This window comes from Dermacentor variabilis, chromosome 3, assembly GCF_050947875.1.
Source record: "Dermacentor variabilis isolate Ectoservices chromosome 3, ASM5094787v1, whole genome shotgun sequence".
NCBI lineage: Eukaryota > Metazoa > Arthropoda > Arachnida > Ixodida > Ixodidae > Dermacentor > Dermacentor variabilis.
Window position 1 is genome coordinate 24,671,692 of NC_134570.1, and position 18,245 is coordinate 24,689,936.

At 46.0% G+C, this 18,245-nt stretch overlaps 1 protein-coding gene across 4 annotated transcripts in view; it reads left to right on the forward strand.

Annotated features, from left to right (window-relative positions):
* LOC142575307 (zinc finger protein basonuclin-2-like) overlaps positions 1–18,245 on the forward strand; it is a 313,202-nt gene that overhangs the window by 259,024 nt on the left and 35,933 nt on the right. The window contains exon 1 of one of the 4 annotated variants that reach the window (XM_075684558.1): positions 9,236–9,846. The exons of the other annotated variants lie outside the window; for them this stretch is intronic. Coding sequence (XP_075540673.1) covers positions 9,702–9,846 — 145 coding nt within the window. The 5' untranslated portion in view covers positions 9,236–9,701. Of the gene's footprint in view, positions 1–9,235; positions 9,847–18,245 lie in introns of those variants that run through there. 4 annotated transcript variants of the gene reach the window in all.

The window sequence follows — 18,245 nt, forward strand, 5'->3', positions numbered from 1 at the left end:
GACATTCCTCTGTATTCGAGAAGGCCGCGGCACGTTCATTTGGGATCTGAATTGCACTGTATAGGAGGATAAACGTTGCACCGAGGTAGACTGATTACACTGATCGCACTAAGTGGCCGATAACCTTTGTTACTTTTCGGGAGTCCACACAGACTTCTTGCACGAAGCGTCGGTTTTTCGGGTATGTGTGACCAACTAAACGAATTGCATTTGTATCTAATCGACTTTGAGGCCGTTTACCTGATGCAAAAAATGGCGGAATCGAACGGACGGACAACATAGTAAGGGTATCATTTTGCAAATATTGTTTCTGATCAGTTGTTATCTCATGGTACTGCGTGAGTCATGTACCTGTTCTTCTTTTAGACGTGAAAACAACAGCAATAATAAAAGCCGGGTATTCCTGGAGGGATGAGAGCTGTGTTTGTTTCTTTTCATTCATGTTAACGAAAGTTTAGGGACCTTACACGTGCAGTGCAAGAATAGGGATTCAGGGAGTTAATTTCCTTTACATTATTCTCTGCTAGCTTCAACACTATAGTTAAAGAAGGAAGGTGTTCAAAGTGCGAAGTGGGCGCCCCTCGATGACTCGAGTGCACGGCGACAGCGCGATGGAAGAGCCGTTGTCCGATGAGGAGGCGCTTTATTCAGACGCCACATCGCCTGTCCTGGCCCAAACGCGAACCTCCGCTCTTTATCACACAACCAAAACATGACTCTTTAACCCCCCCCCCCCCCCCCCCCCCCAGTTGCACAGAGAGCCGCACACCAGACAATCACACATGAGGGTTTACACCATTACAATCAATAGCACCAAAGCTTTCGTGACGGATACGGCATCGGTCAGAACAATGACACGATCTACGACTCGCAAGGGAATAGGTTCACTGAAAGACACATGTCATCTCACTCTCCCGTACGTGTGACACCGAGTCTTGGTATTGACGTCTTCCGACCCCGGAGGCCAGGCTCGAGCTCGCACGTGTAGCAATAAATTGACCGTGTCATTTCCCTTTCTCTACGCACAAGAGGGCGCGCTGAATGTCTTCGGCAAAAAGCCAGTACGCCAACTGCGAGGGCCGTTTCCAAGAAACCACGACTAATTACGATATCGGTGACGTGACGGAGAGCTGCCCTGCAAGCTCTAAGAAAACTCAGACGCTCCGCGAAGCTGTTAGCCAGGTCGCCTGAATTCCCCCAACAGAGTGATTGTCGCCCGATGGCGATCGCACACATAGAGAGAGAGAGAGAGTTATAAATGAAAGGTAAGGCACACAAAAACACCCATCGGTAGCAGCCTGATAAGTGGTCGTAAAGATATTTGCGTTTTCTCACAGGATTCCCAAAAAGCGCGCGGATGTTAAGCGGTGGTACCCCACTTCCGTGAGAACGCCACCCCGTCCCGCGATAAACAAGCGACAGTAGCGACCGAAAATGTCAACGTCGCATTTGGGAAGCCCGGGGGCAGCTCGCGGTAGAGCGTGGCTGCAGCCGCACCCTCTCCTCTTCTCTCCCACGCCCGTTTTCCCTGCACGCTTCCCATTCAGTTCGAACCGTCCTCCCCTTCGTACCGAGCGAGGGACCACCTTCGGTGGCTTTCGTACGGCCACGCGTATATATGCCACCCGCGTCCTTCGTTTGAAAGAAACATATACAATGGGACCATTATACGGTAACTGGCCCAAATATCAGCGCGTGAAGTCGACACGCGCTTTGCAGAACTCGCATAAATTGCGACACAACAACAACTATTGAGTATATCTTGTACTGACTCAGGGATACATACTTCTTTATTTGTTTCATAATACTGCAGGCCGGAAGGCCCAAGCAGGAGTGGATGAATACAATTAGAACCAGGGTGAAAGGGGTCCCCACTGTCGTCCTATCATGTACTTTCCTCCACCTTGCGTGCTTCCGCAGAACTCATTTACCACATTAAAACCAGAGTACGCGTGCCAGAATAGGCGCAGAATAGTAGGACTACGTTCCTTCATCAACCACAATAAACATGAAAGAATTAGGGTATTAGACCGACGGAAATGGGCCAGAAATTGCAGTAATGCTAGTAAACAACGCATAATAAAGATGGCATACTTCTGGTATGCGCAGGGAAAATAAATAAAATGTTACAACTTGTCACGCTTTCGCAGCCCGTGCAAACAGTGACAGTGTGAACAGACTCGTGACAGTTGATGTGGCAGTATGGCTCATGTAATCTTGAACTACATGTAAAATCCGTTAGAACACCACGACATCAGTTAACCAAGGAACGAAGCCGCTATGCAGTTTGTTTCCCGCTTCAATAAATCTTGAATCATAATAAGCATAATCGTAGTTTCTATTTCGAGAACTCATAGCGTTCTTTTTTTCTTTTTAGGGTATGTGAAGAAGTTGACTGAACTGCCGCAGCACGTCCGCGTGTAGCTAGAGTTGCCTAACAGAAGAGATGAGGTTATATTTATACTCCACATCGCGTACGATTTCGCAAATCTAGCGCTCTGGGTGTAAATTGCGGCATCATTGAGATATTGCGCTCAATATGTCTTTTTCACGCGTAGTCATCTAAAATATATTTACACTCGCATAATATAGCGAAACCTTTGCTTGCTCAAGCTTTTCCGTTACAAGCTGGACTTCGCAATTGATGCGCTTGCTGAGTGCTCCAATCACGAACGTCTGATGCTCTGAAGTTGTAGCGCTCGTGTGATGCAAGTGCTTCTATAGTGCACGGCGCATTGAGTCGAACCGATAGTGCAGGCGATCCGCCACGCGTTACTGCGAGCATGCTTATCGTTCGTAGCAAAGCGCTTCTCGCAATTTTGTGACGTCGGGAGTAATAACCAAAGTATGTGTTGCAAAGAAAGTGTCCAAGCGGAACAAAAGGAGAACAAAACTTCAGCGTCCCGTCAGAACCACTTCGTTAACAGTGCCATATATTATAGGGACGAATCACGTTGTAGTGCACAGTGAGGGACTGATATACTGCTCGGTCACCAATAAAGCTCGGAGGGAAACGTTATCAGATAGAAAACTGCGTAGCCATTTTAGAGCGTTATTGGTGAGTATACGAACGATATACCTCTCAGCAGCGTCATTTCATGTGTAAGTTGATCATCGATATAACGAACATAGGTATAACAAATTATCGAATATAACAAAGTAAATCCAATATGTTTCTCGTCAATATCAGTGCGTAATAAATGTGCATATGCTAATAACAAACGTCTGGTACAACGAAGGTATTTTGGTATGGGATGCGACTTCGTTATGACGAGGTTCTGAGGCACCCCCTTTCTTCTTTATTTTTTCCGTCTCTCTCTCCTAATAGCTGGTGAAAACCGATCGGAGGGTAGAACGAGATGTGCAGAGTCGACGTGAAAAGTTTGTGCGACATAGGCTGTGAGAAAGAAGGCTGAATATTTTTTAAACCTGTATGTGCAGCCTGAATTTCACACTTGCTGGGTGTGTTCGTGTACGCGACCAACATACAGCGTTGTGCTGTTTTAGTGGCTGCATGCTAAAACTGGGCTGAAATTCAGTCTTTTCGTGGAACATGCACCTCGCATAGTCTTGACGCCTATACAATAACACTGACGGCAAGCTTGTGCCAACAGAAAAACGTAACCGCTTTGCAAATCCAAATAATTTTCATCATTCAGAGCACCTTATAGCTCATATATCGAAGTGCAGTATACAAAAAGTAAACGTTTCCCGTGATTCCACCTGATTCTGCAGCTAGACCTAAGTATACCTTAACTATACCTAATCAAACCCTACTTGTTCGTTGGCGTCCACAGCTGCTCTAAGAAACATAACGGCTGTCCTGAGAGAGATAGAGAAACAGGGGGGTAATGCAGACTAAATGAAGAAGTAGAAAGTGTACTATAGTACTATTATATATAGCAGCTGTTGTAGAGAAGTTATCCGCGGGGATGAAACTGCATACTGATAAGGGAAAAGATGCATCTGCAGTGGGCATCTCAGTAGTAAAAGATATGTCTTATGGTAAACTTGCGTGTATATGTGCGTCTATAAGTTCTCACGGAAGCTATCACTCGTCAACGCAATATGCGGTTTGCACATTTGTGCATTTGTAATGAAGCAGACGCGCCCCTGAGTATGTGCCGATCGAAGAGGAAGACGAAGGACCGTGCCGTGATACAAATAATAATGTCTGTGTGACAACTTTAAATCGCTCACCTACATTCCGACAATCGTGTTCGAAAAAGAGTTGTCTCTTACCCTTCAGTGTTCGCGCGTCAAGGTAACACTGCGTGTTGCCCACCGAGTCAAGCTTTATTTGCATCGAATCAAATGAGAATGAAGAATGAGCAATGGCAGCAAGAAGTGCGCATTCTTAAATCAACTAATTTATTGTGAAGGTAGTCGTCGTTAAGAGTAAGTCTGCTTCGTCAAATATGATTATATGAGCGATCACATTGCAAGCGAGTTCGCCCTCTTGCACACAGTCACCGAGCATCTAGTTTGACTGAATAATTAGTTGCTTAATTGATGTTTAACTTGTTCGTGTGAAGTCTCGTTCGTCTCACATCGCGAAGTCGAGCAATCGAGCAATCAAACTTTTATATTGCTATCGAATTAAATGCAACTATCGGAATTCTGTTTCTCTCCCTTCTTTTTTTCATACGACAAAGCATGCAGATCCTGTAGGTATGTGCGCTAACAGGAAGAATAATACCACAAAACGAGCAAACAAATTATATGAAGTTCGTTGAAAACAGCGGCAGCATCTTTGTGCACAAGATTATTGGTTCCATTCTGTATGGTCTTCGGGGAAAAATTGGATTTAAGTGCGCCTGTCATGCACAGGCGCACTTAAATCCAATTGAAACATTAAGGCGGCATGACAGTTTGGGGTCTAATCGGAGTTGGTTAATAGTTAAACTAACGACAATTATTTTTCCTGCGCGTAGCCAGTTGCGTGTAGCCAGTGCCATTAGTTTTCCACAGTTAGGACAGAAAATCTAGATATGAATGAACCTAGCCGCTTCCCTATCAATTCATTCAAGTTCAGTGCTTGTGAGTGCATTTCCACCTGGCCAAGTCGTATTATAGTTTGCGTCTAACCAAATGGTCAGTGTACGATATAAGTATAGCCCTCGGCATACGTCTCAAATTTTGTATCTCAGGAAACTTATAGTATATGAAAAGTGGATGCTCTGAGTTGATCAATAATAAACGTTGAACTTCCCTGAGGTGTTATAACTGATTATTACTCCTAAATATTATTATTTACTATACCTCTTGGGATGGCGAAGATTCAAGCTGGTATGTGTGAGTAAGGCGCAATTATTTATCGGCTTGACTTGAAGCTGAGTGGTTAAATTCGTAATTTACGACCCCTATGTCACGTCACTGAAAAGCTGCTGAATAAAAAAAAAAATTGCTAAGGTTGTATAAACACTTCCTTAAGAGCGAGTTCACGAACAAAATGTCGTCTGAATGCGCATGCGATTATGGATCCTTTACATAATGCCTCGCTCCGGTCATTGGCCTGGCAAATACAAACCTTGTGGTAACATTTCTGGCAACCAATTTATGTTGCGCAAATCCTCACTATGCTCGTAGCACGATTAGCCTATAGCAGATGGTGTGCCGACATTACGAGTATTTTAGGTGGCAAGTGTGAAGTTCGACGGCCGATATTATTTTTCGCTTGACGTACAATGAGCTTGCCGATGTTCAGAATGCAGACTATCATGTATGTATGTAGCATTTCGAGAAGGAAGCTATAGGAGTTCGAAAAAAAAGCATTTTTGGAACTTGATTGATAATAATTACCTGCAACATTCTAAGGCAGATATACGTCTTGTCATTAATTCTGTCTGCTTATGCTAAAGGCGAGAAAAAGAAACGGGGATTTCGGTACAGTCTTGACGCAAACAAGTTATGATTTAACAGACTTCGGCAGGATAAATGATCAGCTTATAAATTGCGCCAAATTTTCTCCGATTATGGGATTTTTGCTACAATTTATGCTGGTCAGAAGGCTGCTAAAAAAATATGCAGAAGAAAGACTCTAGCTGTTGTCGAAATATTATATCCGAATATCCGTCTCTGTCAGACTGGTCGATCGCTATACAGCGAAGTGTTCTTGGCACTCATTTTATTCGCAGAAACGTGCCAGGTCGCGTTGATGACAGTCAAACACACTATAAAGCGCTCGATTCTGCACTAAAATGTACTTGCATTATTACATGCAAAAGCATTTGCCGCAGCGAGGGAGTAACAGTAATAACCTCTAATTATTCTTAAGCATTATGAACCTACTCGCCCTAACAAACAGTTTTATTGCTTTTAATTAAGTTGTCCAGTGAAAAAAGGTAAAGAAAGCATCGCGCAGGCGTCACTGACGACTTTGTCACTACTTTGTCGTCCGTCACTCGATGAAATTCCTTACTGCAATGATTTATTTAGTTTTATTTGCTTTTTACTGAGTGTGAGTTTATTCTCTGATGAAACAGTGCACGAATTAAAGCTATCCACGCCTTTGGACACGACATCCATTGGTGGCGGCTCGATGAAACCGATCAATGTTGTTGAAACTTATTTTGTGCAGCGTGAATTGAGACATGACATGGCATATACCAGGAACGCAAATGACTTACATGGACTCTATATATGTACGTGAGCGCGGTGTGTCAACACTGTGACATTTACCGGTCTCTCTGCCCCCTCCTCCTCTCACCCCCCCGCCCCCGCCGCACCTAAGAAAAAAAAAGTATTTCCTATATATGTCCTGTCTACTCGCGGTGCATAAACTCGTTGGTCATTGCGCCACTAAACATCACACATTCATTCAAACTCAGTTTCAAAAAGAATGCGCCAGCTAGGGCATGCACATCTTCTTTTCGATCAATATTTTTCTGGGGAACGCGAACCATGCCACCGCATGGCAGGAAACACGATAGTTCTTTCATTTAATGACACAACGTTTCCAGTTCCTCTATGACATGGAGAACTGCATGGTAACGGACTTTGCAGTTCCTGCCGATAGGACAAAGCGGAAGGGACAAAATGACAATGGAAAAGCGATACTGCGACAAACTCTATGGGCAAAGCTGTGGTACGCCATTAGTTTCCTTGTGACGTCAGCAGTCGGTGCGTTTCTCTCCACGATGATTGACATCGCATGCGTATACAGGGGAAGCGATCACGTACCCTCGATGTGCCTCGTAAACTGGACGTTTTCGAGTGCTTAATATGATGGAAACATGTCACCGAAAGCGCCTGGCTACCATGCCAAGGCGGGACTGCCAAGAAGTGTCGCACGATCATCGGCTGTATGGTTGAGATATTTATTACCGCTATATCGTGACTTGTGAGCGTGATGAGGAAGAGCCAATGCCTGCGAGCGATGACAAAGATCTATAGCGTCGTGTGCCATAGGCGTAATCACTCGGGAAGTGTAAATATGCCTGCCCTAAGGAATCTTCGTGTTCAGGGATTGAACTGAAGATGCCTTAGTGCTTGTAGATCTCAAGGCCACACTGGTGTCGGATGCGACGTGGGGGATACCAGGTTGGAGTCATTTCACAAATGCTCTCGAAAGTGAACTTGGAACTATAGCGCAAGAGCGAAGCCGAAGCTAATGTCTAACTTCGGCCTTGCGCGAGAAGTCAAAGACAGCCTAAAAAGGTGACGTCGCCCCGAGGAGCTTTTACAGAAGGAGCTACTTACCATAGTTTCTTTTTCCGTAAACGTCGCTGCTGGAGTGCCCGCATCTTCACTCGCCACAACTCAAGGCGAACCCCATGGGAACACAAATGGTCCACTAACGCGGTCGAGGATATCTGTGCGGTCGGCGATGGTCACCACGATACTTAACCGTTACTGGTAGATCAGATCTGGTCTTGATCGTATATATATATATATGTATATACACAAAATATCTGGCGCTTCTCAGACCACTTGCGCATGATGTTGATCTCTTTTCTACTGTTTTCCTTATAGCTGACCCTGTCCATTGTTAAGGTTGCTCACCTGAAGATTTGTCTATTCTTCTTATGCAAGTGCACTAATAATATGCGAATGGTTGTCTAAGTTTTCTAGATCATGTTGGTAGCGGTGAAAAGACGAAAAATAATTTCTATTGTTTCCTCAAATTCACATCAGAAATCGAGATCCGTACCAATGAACGAATTGAAATCGGTACGGTTGAAACAAAGATCAAGCTTCCAAGCAGCCTAGTGTTGCAGTTGATTTAATAAGCGAACCACAATTATATTTATCCTAGTGACGAATTGGTATGTGCACGTAAGAGAGAGAAAGAGAGGAAAGGCAGAGGGGTTAACTAGAGGCGAGTCTCCGGTTTGCTACCCTGCAGTGGGGTGAACGATATAGGGGTTGTAAAGACGACAGACAGCGAGAGTAGAAAAAAAGGAAAAATAAAAATAAAATGAGAAAGAAATAATAATAATAAAAGGAAACAGGTAACAGATAAGACGTTCCAATGTGTACATACAGATCCAAGCAATGATATTGAAGTAGTTGTCGATTGTGAATGTTGCTAATGCAGGCTGATAGGAAAGAAGGCTACAAATCGTATGAGACATCGAAAGCTAGCGCATAGTTTGGCACCCTCTTCATGCGATAGACAGACACATGTGTGTCTGTCTCGTTTTTGTGCTTCGTATAAACAGTATAGCGCATCAAGCAGAACTTTCAAGTACTACATTCGGTCCCGTAATCTTTAAACAGGAAGTGCGCCCACGTATATAACCTAATGGTTACGCCATTTCTCTATGGTGACACCGCGTCTCGCTTTCTTTGTGTCGCGATACCTTTCAGGCGGACCCACCGCGCCCACTGAATCATCCGCCAGCGGCATATGTTTATATTTGCTTGCCCGCAGCCGCGTCTTTCCGCCCGGAACGACGCGAAAGGGATCATCTGAACTTCGGCGGTAGTCACGCCGATCGTTGGACACCAGCGGCTAGCGACGCTCGGCCAAGCGCTGAGGCATCAGTCCGAGTGTGGAGAGAGGGGCGACAGGAAAGAAGGCACACCGGGTCGCTAACCAATCCCGGATGTTGGACCTGCCTTGTCGCGCTGCTGCCGCCGCTTCGCTCGCTGCGTGTCTGCGGCCGCGCGGCGAGGAGGAGGATGCTAGAAAAATGAGAGAGAGTTACGCGTGTCACCGGCGGAGAGAGGAGGAGAAAGCAAGAGAGGAGAAGAAAGAGAGGAGAAAGCCTGTCTGCGGCGGCAGCAGCCGTGTGGCCGGTATCGCGGCGACACAAACAGACGTGTCGCTGGCGCCCGCTATGTAGCCGGCTGTGCCGTCCGCTGCTGTTGCTGCTCTGCGTGCCTCACCAAAGTCTGCCTGGACACCTCCCCACCCTCGCCGATGCGCGCCTCGGAGACGACGCGCCGCAGCAGCTGGCCAGCGAAGCGACGCCTCGCCGTGACTCGGTCACCACCGCGTGCGCTGCTTCTGCTGTTGTAACTTTTCGCGGGCCGCGCGGACGTCGCGGTGTCTTCGATCGGTGCCGTCGAAGAGCGGGCTTTTCAACGGTTGTGCCTCTGTCGTCGGACACCCAACGTCGGTGTTGCCGAGAAATGTTGTGGTTTCGGAGACGGTGGTTGTGATGGACAACGGTGGCCGGTGTCGGCGCCCGGGTTGAGGCAGCAAGAGGAGAGAGAGGGAGCCCCCTTGGAGGGCTCAAGGACCGAAGGTGTCGATGCGGTCGCTGGGCTCCCCCGGGGCCCTCACCGGCGGAGTGTCTCCGCAACGCGCCGAGGACGGCTTCAGCGAAGCAGTCACCGCCGGCCGCCAGGGGCGACCCGAACGCTGCCGCACGCCGCAGGAGTCCGCCGACGTCTCAGGTACCGGTGCAATTGACACCACCCCGTGTTGCGTACTGCTGATGCTGAGCTCAATCGCGCTGTCGCGTGCGCTTTTTGAGCCGCGCGCGCTCATGTCGCGAGTGCGAGCGCCTTGTTGCCACCCGCGTACAGTGCTATAATTGGAGACTTCGTCAGCCGCTTCTCTTCAGCCGTGGCTATGCGGTCTACAGCGTGGTGCAGTTTCGCTCGCGCAATACCGAGCTGTCACTGCCGGTTCTCTGTTCTGGAATAAGGGAGCACGCTGTCTAGCTTGTCAGATGACTCGTTGCGGCTGCACATGTGTGTGCTTCGTCCTTTAATTAGTGGCAGAAGTGCGCTGTTCGACAGATGCGGTTACTTAGGTGAGAGGTTTAGGAGTCTTTGTAACCCTCCTTCCGTCCCCCCAATAAGCGGTGGCCGGTACTCCTATATCTGTTTTCGTTATTTTAACCATGCACACCACTCATCTGGCTCCATCGTCAACATCGGCTACTATGGTTCACTTGTTAGATGCGTTTTCTTTCGAGAGCCCGTTGCGTGCACTCGGACGATATTGAACCATCACCCATTTATCCGCCAAGCGCACGCCCGTTTCGTTTCGGAATTTTAGTGGCCTGCTCAGCTCGCCACGCTGAATGGGAGAGCGTAACTACTGCGAAGACGACCGCGGCTTTCTGTCGGCTGGTTTTGCTAGCGTTCCACAACAGCGTTTTCCAGCCTGCCCGTCCAGTATTGAAATATTCATTCACTCGTTTCACACTCTGCCTTTGCACTCTGTGCGTTGATTGAGCGCCACTTTCGCACGACATAATGTAACGTTATCTGCGAAAGGACTTGACTAAGCTTTCCTAAATGTACGTTACTGCTTGCACGCACTCCATTATAATACAGTCGCACGGACAGCCTTATCGACGCCGATCAGTAATTGCCTACGTTTCAACATGTACACTAGACTATGTTTCAGTGATAATTAGTTATCTACATTTCTCGCCTATTTCTCGTTGCAAAACAAATAAAGAGTCTAGCTTCGTTGAAAGACGTCTCGGTTACATTTGTGATATATGGTAATTTGTTGCCACCGTACTATGTGTCATACAATTAAGTCGCTCCATCATCTATGAATGCGACAGATTATACGCACACCAATCGTTCGTCGCTGTAATACCCTATAGTTGAACTCCATATTGAAGGACGGAGTCGGGATGTCCGCAACATATTACTCATGCGAAAACGCTCGTATAAACACAACAATAAGTGTTATTACGTTTGGGTAACAGCTTCCCACCATGGTGCAGTTTTAATAGACTCGTCGTTTATTATCACAAGTGCAACTTTCTTTTTACGCGTCATGTCAACGCGTCATGTCATTTCTGCCGCACTCATTGTTACGATATGTTCTCCATAGCCGCAAAGCTCATTCCCACGCGTCCGGACAGTTGTCAAATAGCCACATTTACACTACGTGAACGCATTCGTAAAGTGTCCCCCCCCCCCCCCAAGAAAAAAATTTAGCGCTTCACACTGTGTACGTTTCTCGCCCTATCTTCGCAGCATAAAGTGTTTCACAGAAACAATCACAACGAAAGTATACACTGCAGGTATGCAGTGAAGTGCAGAGGTACACGTAATGCTAGACGTCTCACCACAAATCTATTAATATCGGGCTGTTAATACGAATGTCGCGAAGGCAATCATTCAGTTTTAATTTACCAACCTCAGACGAAGCATGTGTTTCTTCTTCTTCTTTTTTTTTTTTTCTTTAGTTCCTTGGACTCTCCTCTGCACTGTATTCTCTGGCTTTTCGAAGCTCTAAATATCGCAGTGAGACTTAGTGAATAGACCCAGCGGCTTTATATGCACGTTCGTATTACGCACGTTTGTGCGTTTTTGATCACTGTGTATAAAATAGTCCTCACCCAGCACAAACATATAGCTTGTCAGGCAATTAGCCAGCTTAACATCTCCGGCTTCTCATTAAATTGGCACTAAACAAAAAAATTATTTGACGGTGTCAGTGATTTATCTTTCTGGAATACCAACGAAGCCACTGTTAACACTGTAGCAGCTTTAGTAATTCAGAAAAGGCCCAAACGATAAAGACATGTGGTGATGTCGCCTTGAAGTTCCCGCATTATAGCACCGTGACGTGATGACGTCTGTTCTAGCCTAGCTAACTTTTTGTCGCTAAGGGTAGACTACATCGTATTCTAGAGCAGTCAAAGAGTGACCTTAGCAAGTTTCGAGAACTATTACTTAACCCGCGACGCCCCAAATACGAAAAGATACTTTGCAATCCGCGACGTCAAACTCGCCTACCGGCGCTGGCATTCCGGCGCGAAATTCGAGCAGTAGAACTTTGACCTTCATTTTCTCCATACTACTAATCGATGTATTCCGGCGAAATTAACGAAAGTGGAGTTCTGGAGGAAAACTCCATTGAGTTGAGCTTAGTGCTTCTCGTTGTGTCCCTTTAAAGTCGTCATCCCTCTTAATATTTACTTTGCGTACATCGATACGTGTTTTCTTAAGGATCCGCGCGTGGCAGTTCTTGGGCCGGTGCAACCTATTGGGTTTGTTCGATTCAGCAAAGGTGCGCGGCACCACAAACGAATAGGTGCAGATGGTGCCGCGGTTATGGTGCGCCGGCCTGCACCCTCTCACTGCAAGGGTGCACTGCGCCGATGCGGCACCTTGCCTATAGAGCACGGGGGTGCAAGGGTACCCCGGTGAATGGAAGGCACAGTGCACCGTTAATAGGTGCAGATAAACTTAGTTGAGTCGAATAAGCCTATGGGCTCTTCGAGAGGGCTCAGCGGCTGCGCTCTCCCTCTCTCCGTACAACTTGTGCCAATAGCGGCGGATAGCGGGATTCTATAAGGAACGACAAAAGAGGAAACTACATTGAACGTTGTGTTCAAAGCAGCCACGTTCGCTTTGCCATTCCAGTGCCCTTGCTGTTCACTTATTCCGAAACGCTTTGAGATAGTGAGGCTCATTTCTGTATGTACAGTCCACTTTAAGCGCTCCCATATCATTCGCGTGCCAAGAAAAACTGTTAGCCGAACAAGTTGCGTAATATGGTTCCTTAATACAAAAGAGATTAAAAGCGTATCAGTAGATTCTATAACTATGGACCGTGTAATTTTTGCACTCATATTAATACAGAAGGGAAAAAAAATGTATCCGTGAAACGTATATAGCGAAAGAACTTGGTACAGTTCAGTTTCTTTATTATTTAGTCGTTTTACTAACTTCGTTGTATACTTTCCGACGAGCACGTGCAGTCGTATAAATAAATGCGCGGCAAAGATCCGATGCAGTTTACGCTATAGGTTGACCGATCGCTTCCGCGGATACATTGCATGTTTTATCTGGATAACGCTGCGAAAGTTCGCTCAACACTTATCGTTGAGATATCCACAACGTTACATATTTAGTGTTTTGTTTTTGATGACTGATACGTTGTTAAGTTGAGGTGGATAGATGGTCGCACGTAAGGCGTATAATCTGAAGCATTACTTTTCTTTCGCAAGCGAACGCTCTCTGGAGTCACCCCATGTATACACAACAATTCGCAAAACAGGCATCAGACGAAGCATGTTTTTTTTTCTAGTTCATTTGATTTTTCTCTGCAATGTACCTCCGCGCCGCCGCTATGCGCTTTTCAGGAAGTCCGCCAGTTTCTGTAGTGCACGTATATACTCGATGCCAGATGCTATGGAACCGGGTTAAGCGATCCTCTACCGTGGCAGCGTTGGTTAGCGACGCGCGACAAAAGAAAGAAAGAAGTAAAAAAGCATCGCTTCAGTTTTCAGAGGCCTGATTCACAAAGCCGTTCGTAAGTGTTATTTGGCATTGACCGGTCGCCTTTGATAATTATATGTCCAGCGTCAGCACTGGCTGTAATTTTCCTCAAGAGTAAGAGTAATAATTATAATTATAGAGTAAGCGCTTGTTGCGAATACGGGCCTAGAAATGTGGACACGATGACGACGACTGAGCACGCGTGACTGTATGCAACATAGCAAGAGAAGCTGACTCACTGTATGCACATATATGTCGACCGCGTGAACAGTCGCCGCCAGTTCGGGCTGGTATTGACGAGAAAGCCTTCAGACTTCACGACTCATCGCATGGTGTTGAGGCCAACGTGCCAACTGCTAAGTAGCTCCTGCGCGCACGTGTCAGGCATTGCGCGGTCGCAAACGCTATGTAGCCGGCGCCTATGTATAAACCCTGCAGTGTATAAACGGTGCACACTGCTATATTGCAATTAAGCACGCGCACGTCGTCGACTCGCCGCCATTCGTGTTTCTTTCACCGCACGAGGTTAGTTTGTATCATGAAGTGTGAAAAAGTGGCAGCACGGTGGTTTCTTGCCATGGATATTGACGGCGCCGCCTATACCGAGGTAATCTGCACCGAGCGGGTCGTGGCGACGTCCCACGGTCAGCGGAGAGGGCGACATTAATTGGTCGCCGCTTGTCCGGCGCAGAATTGTTCACGTTAGTACGCAAGAGCGCTATTTAGAATACACGGGTGATTGGCTTTCGCCTTCCAATGCTTATTCGTCGAGCCGGATCTGTAATTTCCCCGCAATTCGTGATCGAGAGTTCGTGACTTGGAAGGACTTTTGCGAAGCCACGCCGCAGCGTGGCTCACCTGGTTGGCCCGCACCTAAAAAAACTTGGCGCGTTGGACATTGTGAAACCTTGTCGCTCTTGGGCGTGACGATATAATGCGAAACACGGCCCACACCTTGACTTTCCTGTTAACGGAGATAACCATCGGCGTTATAGGAATGACCGCTGATCGCGGGTGAGGTTAATCGTCGCTCTAATGACGGGATGATATTCGCGTTAGAAAGTTTCTTTTTCTGTTTTTTCCCCTCCGTTGATGTTTTGACAGAAGTAACAGCGCAGCGCGCGCCAAGTATACATGTTGGTTGTGCCGAATACAAATACCAATCCCTAGGTCGAACTTTAGGTCGAACTGCTGTGACTCATACACGTGTGGCGCCTATTGATGCAGACGAGGCTAGTTGCTTTTAAAGCGCGTTATTGTAGCGTGGGGATCCTTTAATGAGAACGAAACAACGACAGGCCGACCTTGTTACGATTTTCGACATTCTCGTTAGTCTGCGAAGTATTTTCCTTGTCCAACCGGATAATGCGACGATAACAACGGTTTCGTACTTTATAGTGACCCAGTACATGTCCCGTATAGTTTTCGGTGTGAAAGTACCGTTATTTGATAACTATGCGCTTTCTAAAGGGCTTCCTGTGCTAACGCCCAGTTTAAATCGTAGAGGTGAGTTCATGCATATATACTTCACACATAACGCATGAGTCAATGTTATCCTGAGGCGTCACTGTTCCGTCTAATTCCTTCAAGCTGGATGCTGCAGAGCAATAATGTTGTATTACCCAATACTATGTATATCCAACAAATATTGATGTTTATTTTCGTTGTTTGTGTTACTATTTTGACATTATGCCAATTTTACGTTCTAACTAAACCCCGTGCCCTCAGTGGTTCCTTACGGGCAAATGTAGGTATGACAACAACAACAACAACAACAAGAACAACAACAACAACAATAATAATAATAATAATAATAATAATAATAATAATAATAATAATAATAATAATAATAATAATAATAATAATAATAATAATAATAATAATAAAGCAACGTGTCAACCACATAGAACGCATTTTTAGGCGTTGTCATGGCTTTTTGCTGGTTCACCAAGCTTTCCGTTCGTAAGTGCTACAGTACAGCTCCCATCGGCCGTCTTCGGTAATAACATGTCCAACATCACGAATGGCTCATATTATATCTCCTCCTACGAAATTTTCCAGCTTTTCTTGTGAGTACTGGCCCATGGTACGTGTGTTTGTACATGGTGACAAAAAGCCGACACTTACTTATCGCAAGTTGTGTATTGTGGGAGCAAATAAATAGTTACGTCGCATGAGAGCTCCAGAATAACGCTATGATGTGACAAACCGCACACAGTTACGTCCTCGGTCACGGCGTCCTTTCCGTCCATCGCACGGCGTGCAGCCTTAATTCGCGGCTCCGAGGACAGGGCGCGCACTTTTGGGGCGACAGCGAGGCCTCGTGAAATCTGCGCTGCTCTAAAGTTCATGTTTTGTGCTCGCCGGTGATGGTTGCTGTCAGAACACTAAAAGGTATATACCACGTGACCTTTCGTGCTTGCTTGTGAAAATACATACGGTGTCATTCGTGTGCAGTGCGCGAGAGAGTAAATGCGATCGAAACTGCTGCAGGTGACTCTCGCTTATTGTGGACACACGGGAAAGTCCTCATTTATATATGCGCAGTTTTATCGTCTGCGTGACATATTACGGCCAGAACGGCATGGAAAACTGTTTACATGCGCAACCGGTGTTTCACAGTAGAGCCGAATAAAAAAAAATACAAGTGACGCTCAAGTTAACGCTTACTCCATCGATCACGTTTCATTTTTGGCTGAGCCTATCCTACAATGTATGTATACCCACTGCAGCACGTATGAGGCTAACTGAGTTAGCGCTGCCTTTTACTAAAAGTACAAAACTGTTTCCTTTTGTTCGCCTTGTTACTGCACACACAATGAAACGAGAGAGACCGCAATATTATTACAGAATCCAGAGCTTAACTTTTCCTTTCAAGTATAATACGCTTTCTCTCTCCATTGTGATTGGTTTCGGAAGAAGAATCCACAATCCAACAACATCAGTTTGGAACATAGTAGCTGATTGACCAACAAAGTCATTTTATAATCGAACAAAGTAAAAAAAAAAATCCCTAGGAATTCATTGGCCGCAATAGCGCAGCCAACTGAGCTCATGCGTTCATCGAACAATAGAAGCATACAATACACAACGGCGGCGAGGGAATAGGGCTCAGTGTACAGGCAGGGTTCAGGTGTATACTCGATCACCCGATGTCCGACGAGTTGAAACTAACAATTTGCGAAAGCATATAGTTAGCCTTAGTAAATATAGGCATTGCTGCACCGTGTAGTGGGTGTTGCAAATGGCGATAACGTAAGAAAAAAAAAAGGAATCCTAAAAGTATGATATCGTCAGCGAAGTCAGCATCTCGATAACGAAGGGCATGTCGACGCAAAGAAAAACGGCGAAAGAGATGTGCATGAGTCTATAGTGTATATGCCGGCAAAACCTTCAACGTGTACACATTTAGTGTTCCGTTGTTTCACCTGAAACGCCGTCCTGTGCGAGTAATTTGCTGACTCCGCGGCGTGCGATGACGATAGATTTCGTAAAGCACTATTATAAGAAACATTCCCGTATGCAAGGCGTTGAATAACACATGCGCACCGATCGTATTCATAAAAGAAAGTATTCGAACTTATCACTATATATGGCATCGCAATGCGGGTAGAGACATGTGCGATTCTCTCGTTTTTCATCACTGCATGTTTCCTGTTAGCGCCGTTTATTTCTGTGCTGTCCATAACTGAACAAATATCACAAACTAATTAGACTCGCTTCGTCCGGTTGATGCAGATGCTCCTGTGTGCTGGCTGGCGTCTATCATTTTTCTTTCTTTTTCTTTTTTTCTTCTCTATACGTGCATCTTTCTTGTTCTGGAGACTGTCTATCTCATTTTTTTTTATTTTAATGTCATCTAGCGGACCTTTGTGAGTCAGCAATGCACGAAGCAGCTTTCAAGGGAATGAAACTTTGCAGTCAAGGCAAGTGGTCCCGCTGCGGTCAGATCATGCGAGTTCACGAGCTTGTCCTTCACATTGGGAACCAGTCCATGCTCGGGGTGTAATGAGTGTTTTCTTGATGATCCACAGACGTGTTGAAACACATCAACTCCACTCCCACGTGACGTGGTAAATGTCGTGGTGCGCTTAATTAAGCCAGCAACAAATTGAAAGCACACGGGAGAACCAAGTTGGTAGCGTTCTTCATGAAAGTGAGAGAGAGAGAGAGAGAGAGAGAGAGAGAGAGAGAGAGAGAGAGAGAGAGAGAGAGAAACTTCCAATTAACAGCTGTGTTTATATTTGCCCCTCGCTATTGCGACACTCTTTATTCACACTGGCGAATCCACTTGTCGACAAGCTCTGTGGGGACAGAACTTTTCGGTAGCGTGTATGCCGCGCTAACGCGGAGACATGCCATCCGAGCAATGCGCAGCCGTAAATGTGTAACGCGAAGGTATACACTGCACGTTCGATTTGCAAACGAAACCGATACGGGCTACCGTGTATAGCTAAACGCTTCGAACATGTATGTCCAGAGATGAGCAGCTTCAACCGCGCAGACATATCTCCCTATTTCTATTCAACGTCTGTGACGTGATCATTACTTATCGGAGAGAGAGAGAGAGAGAGAGAGAGAGAGAGAGAGAGAGA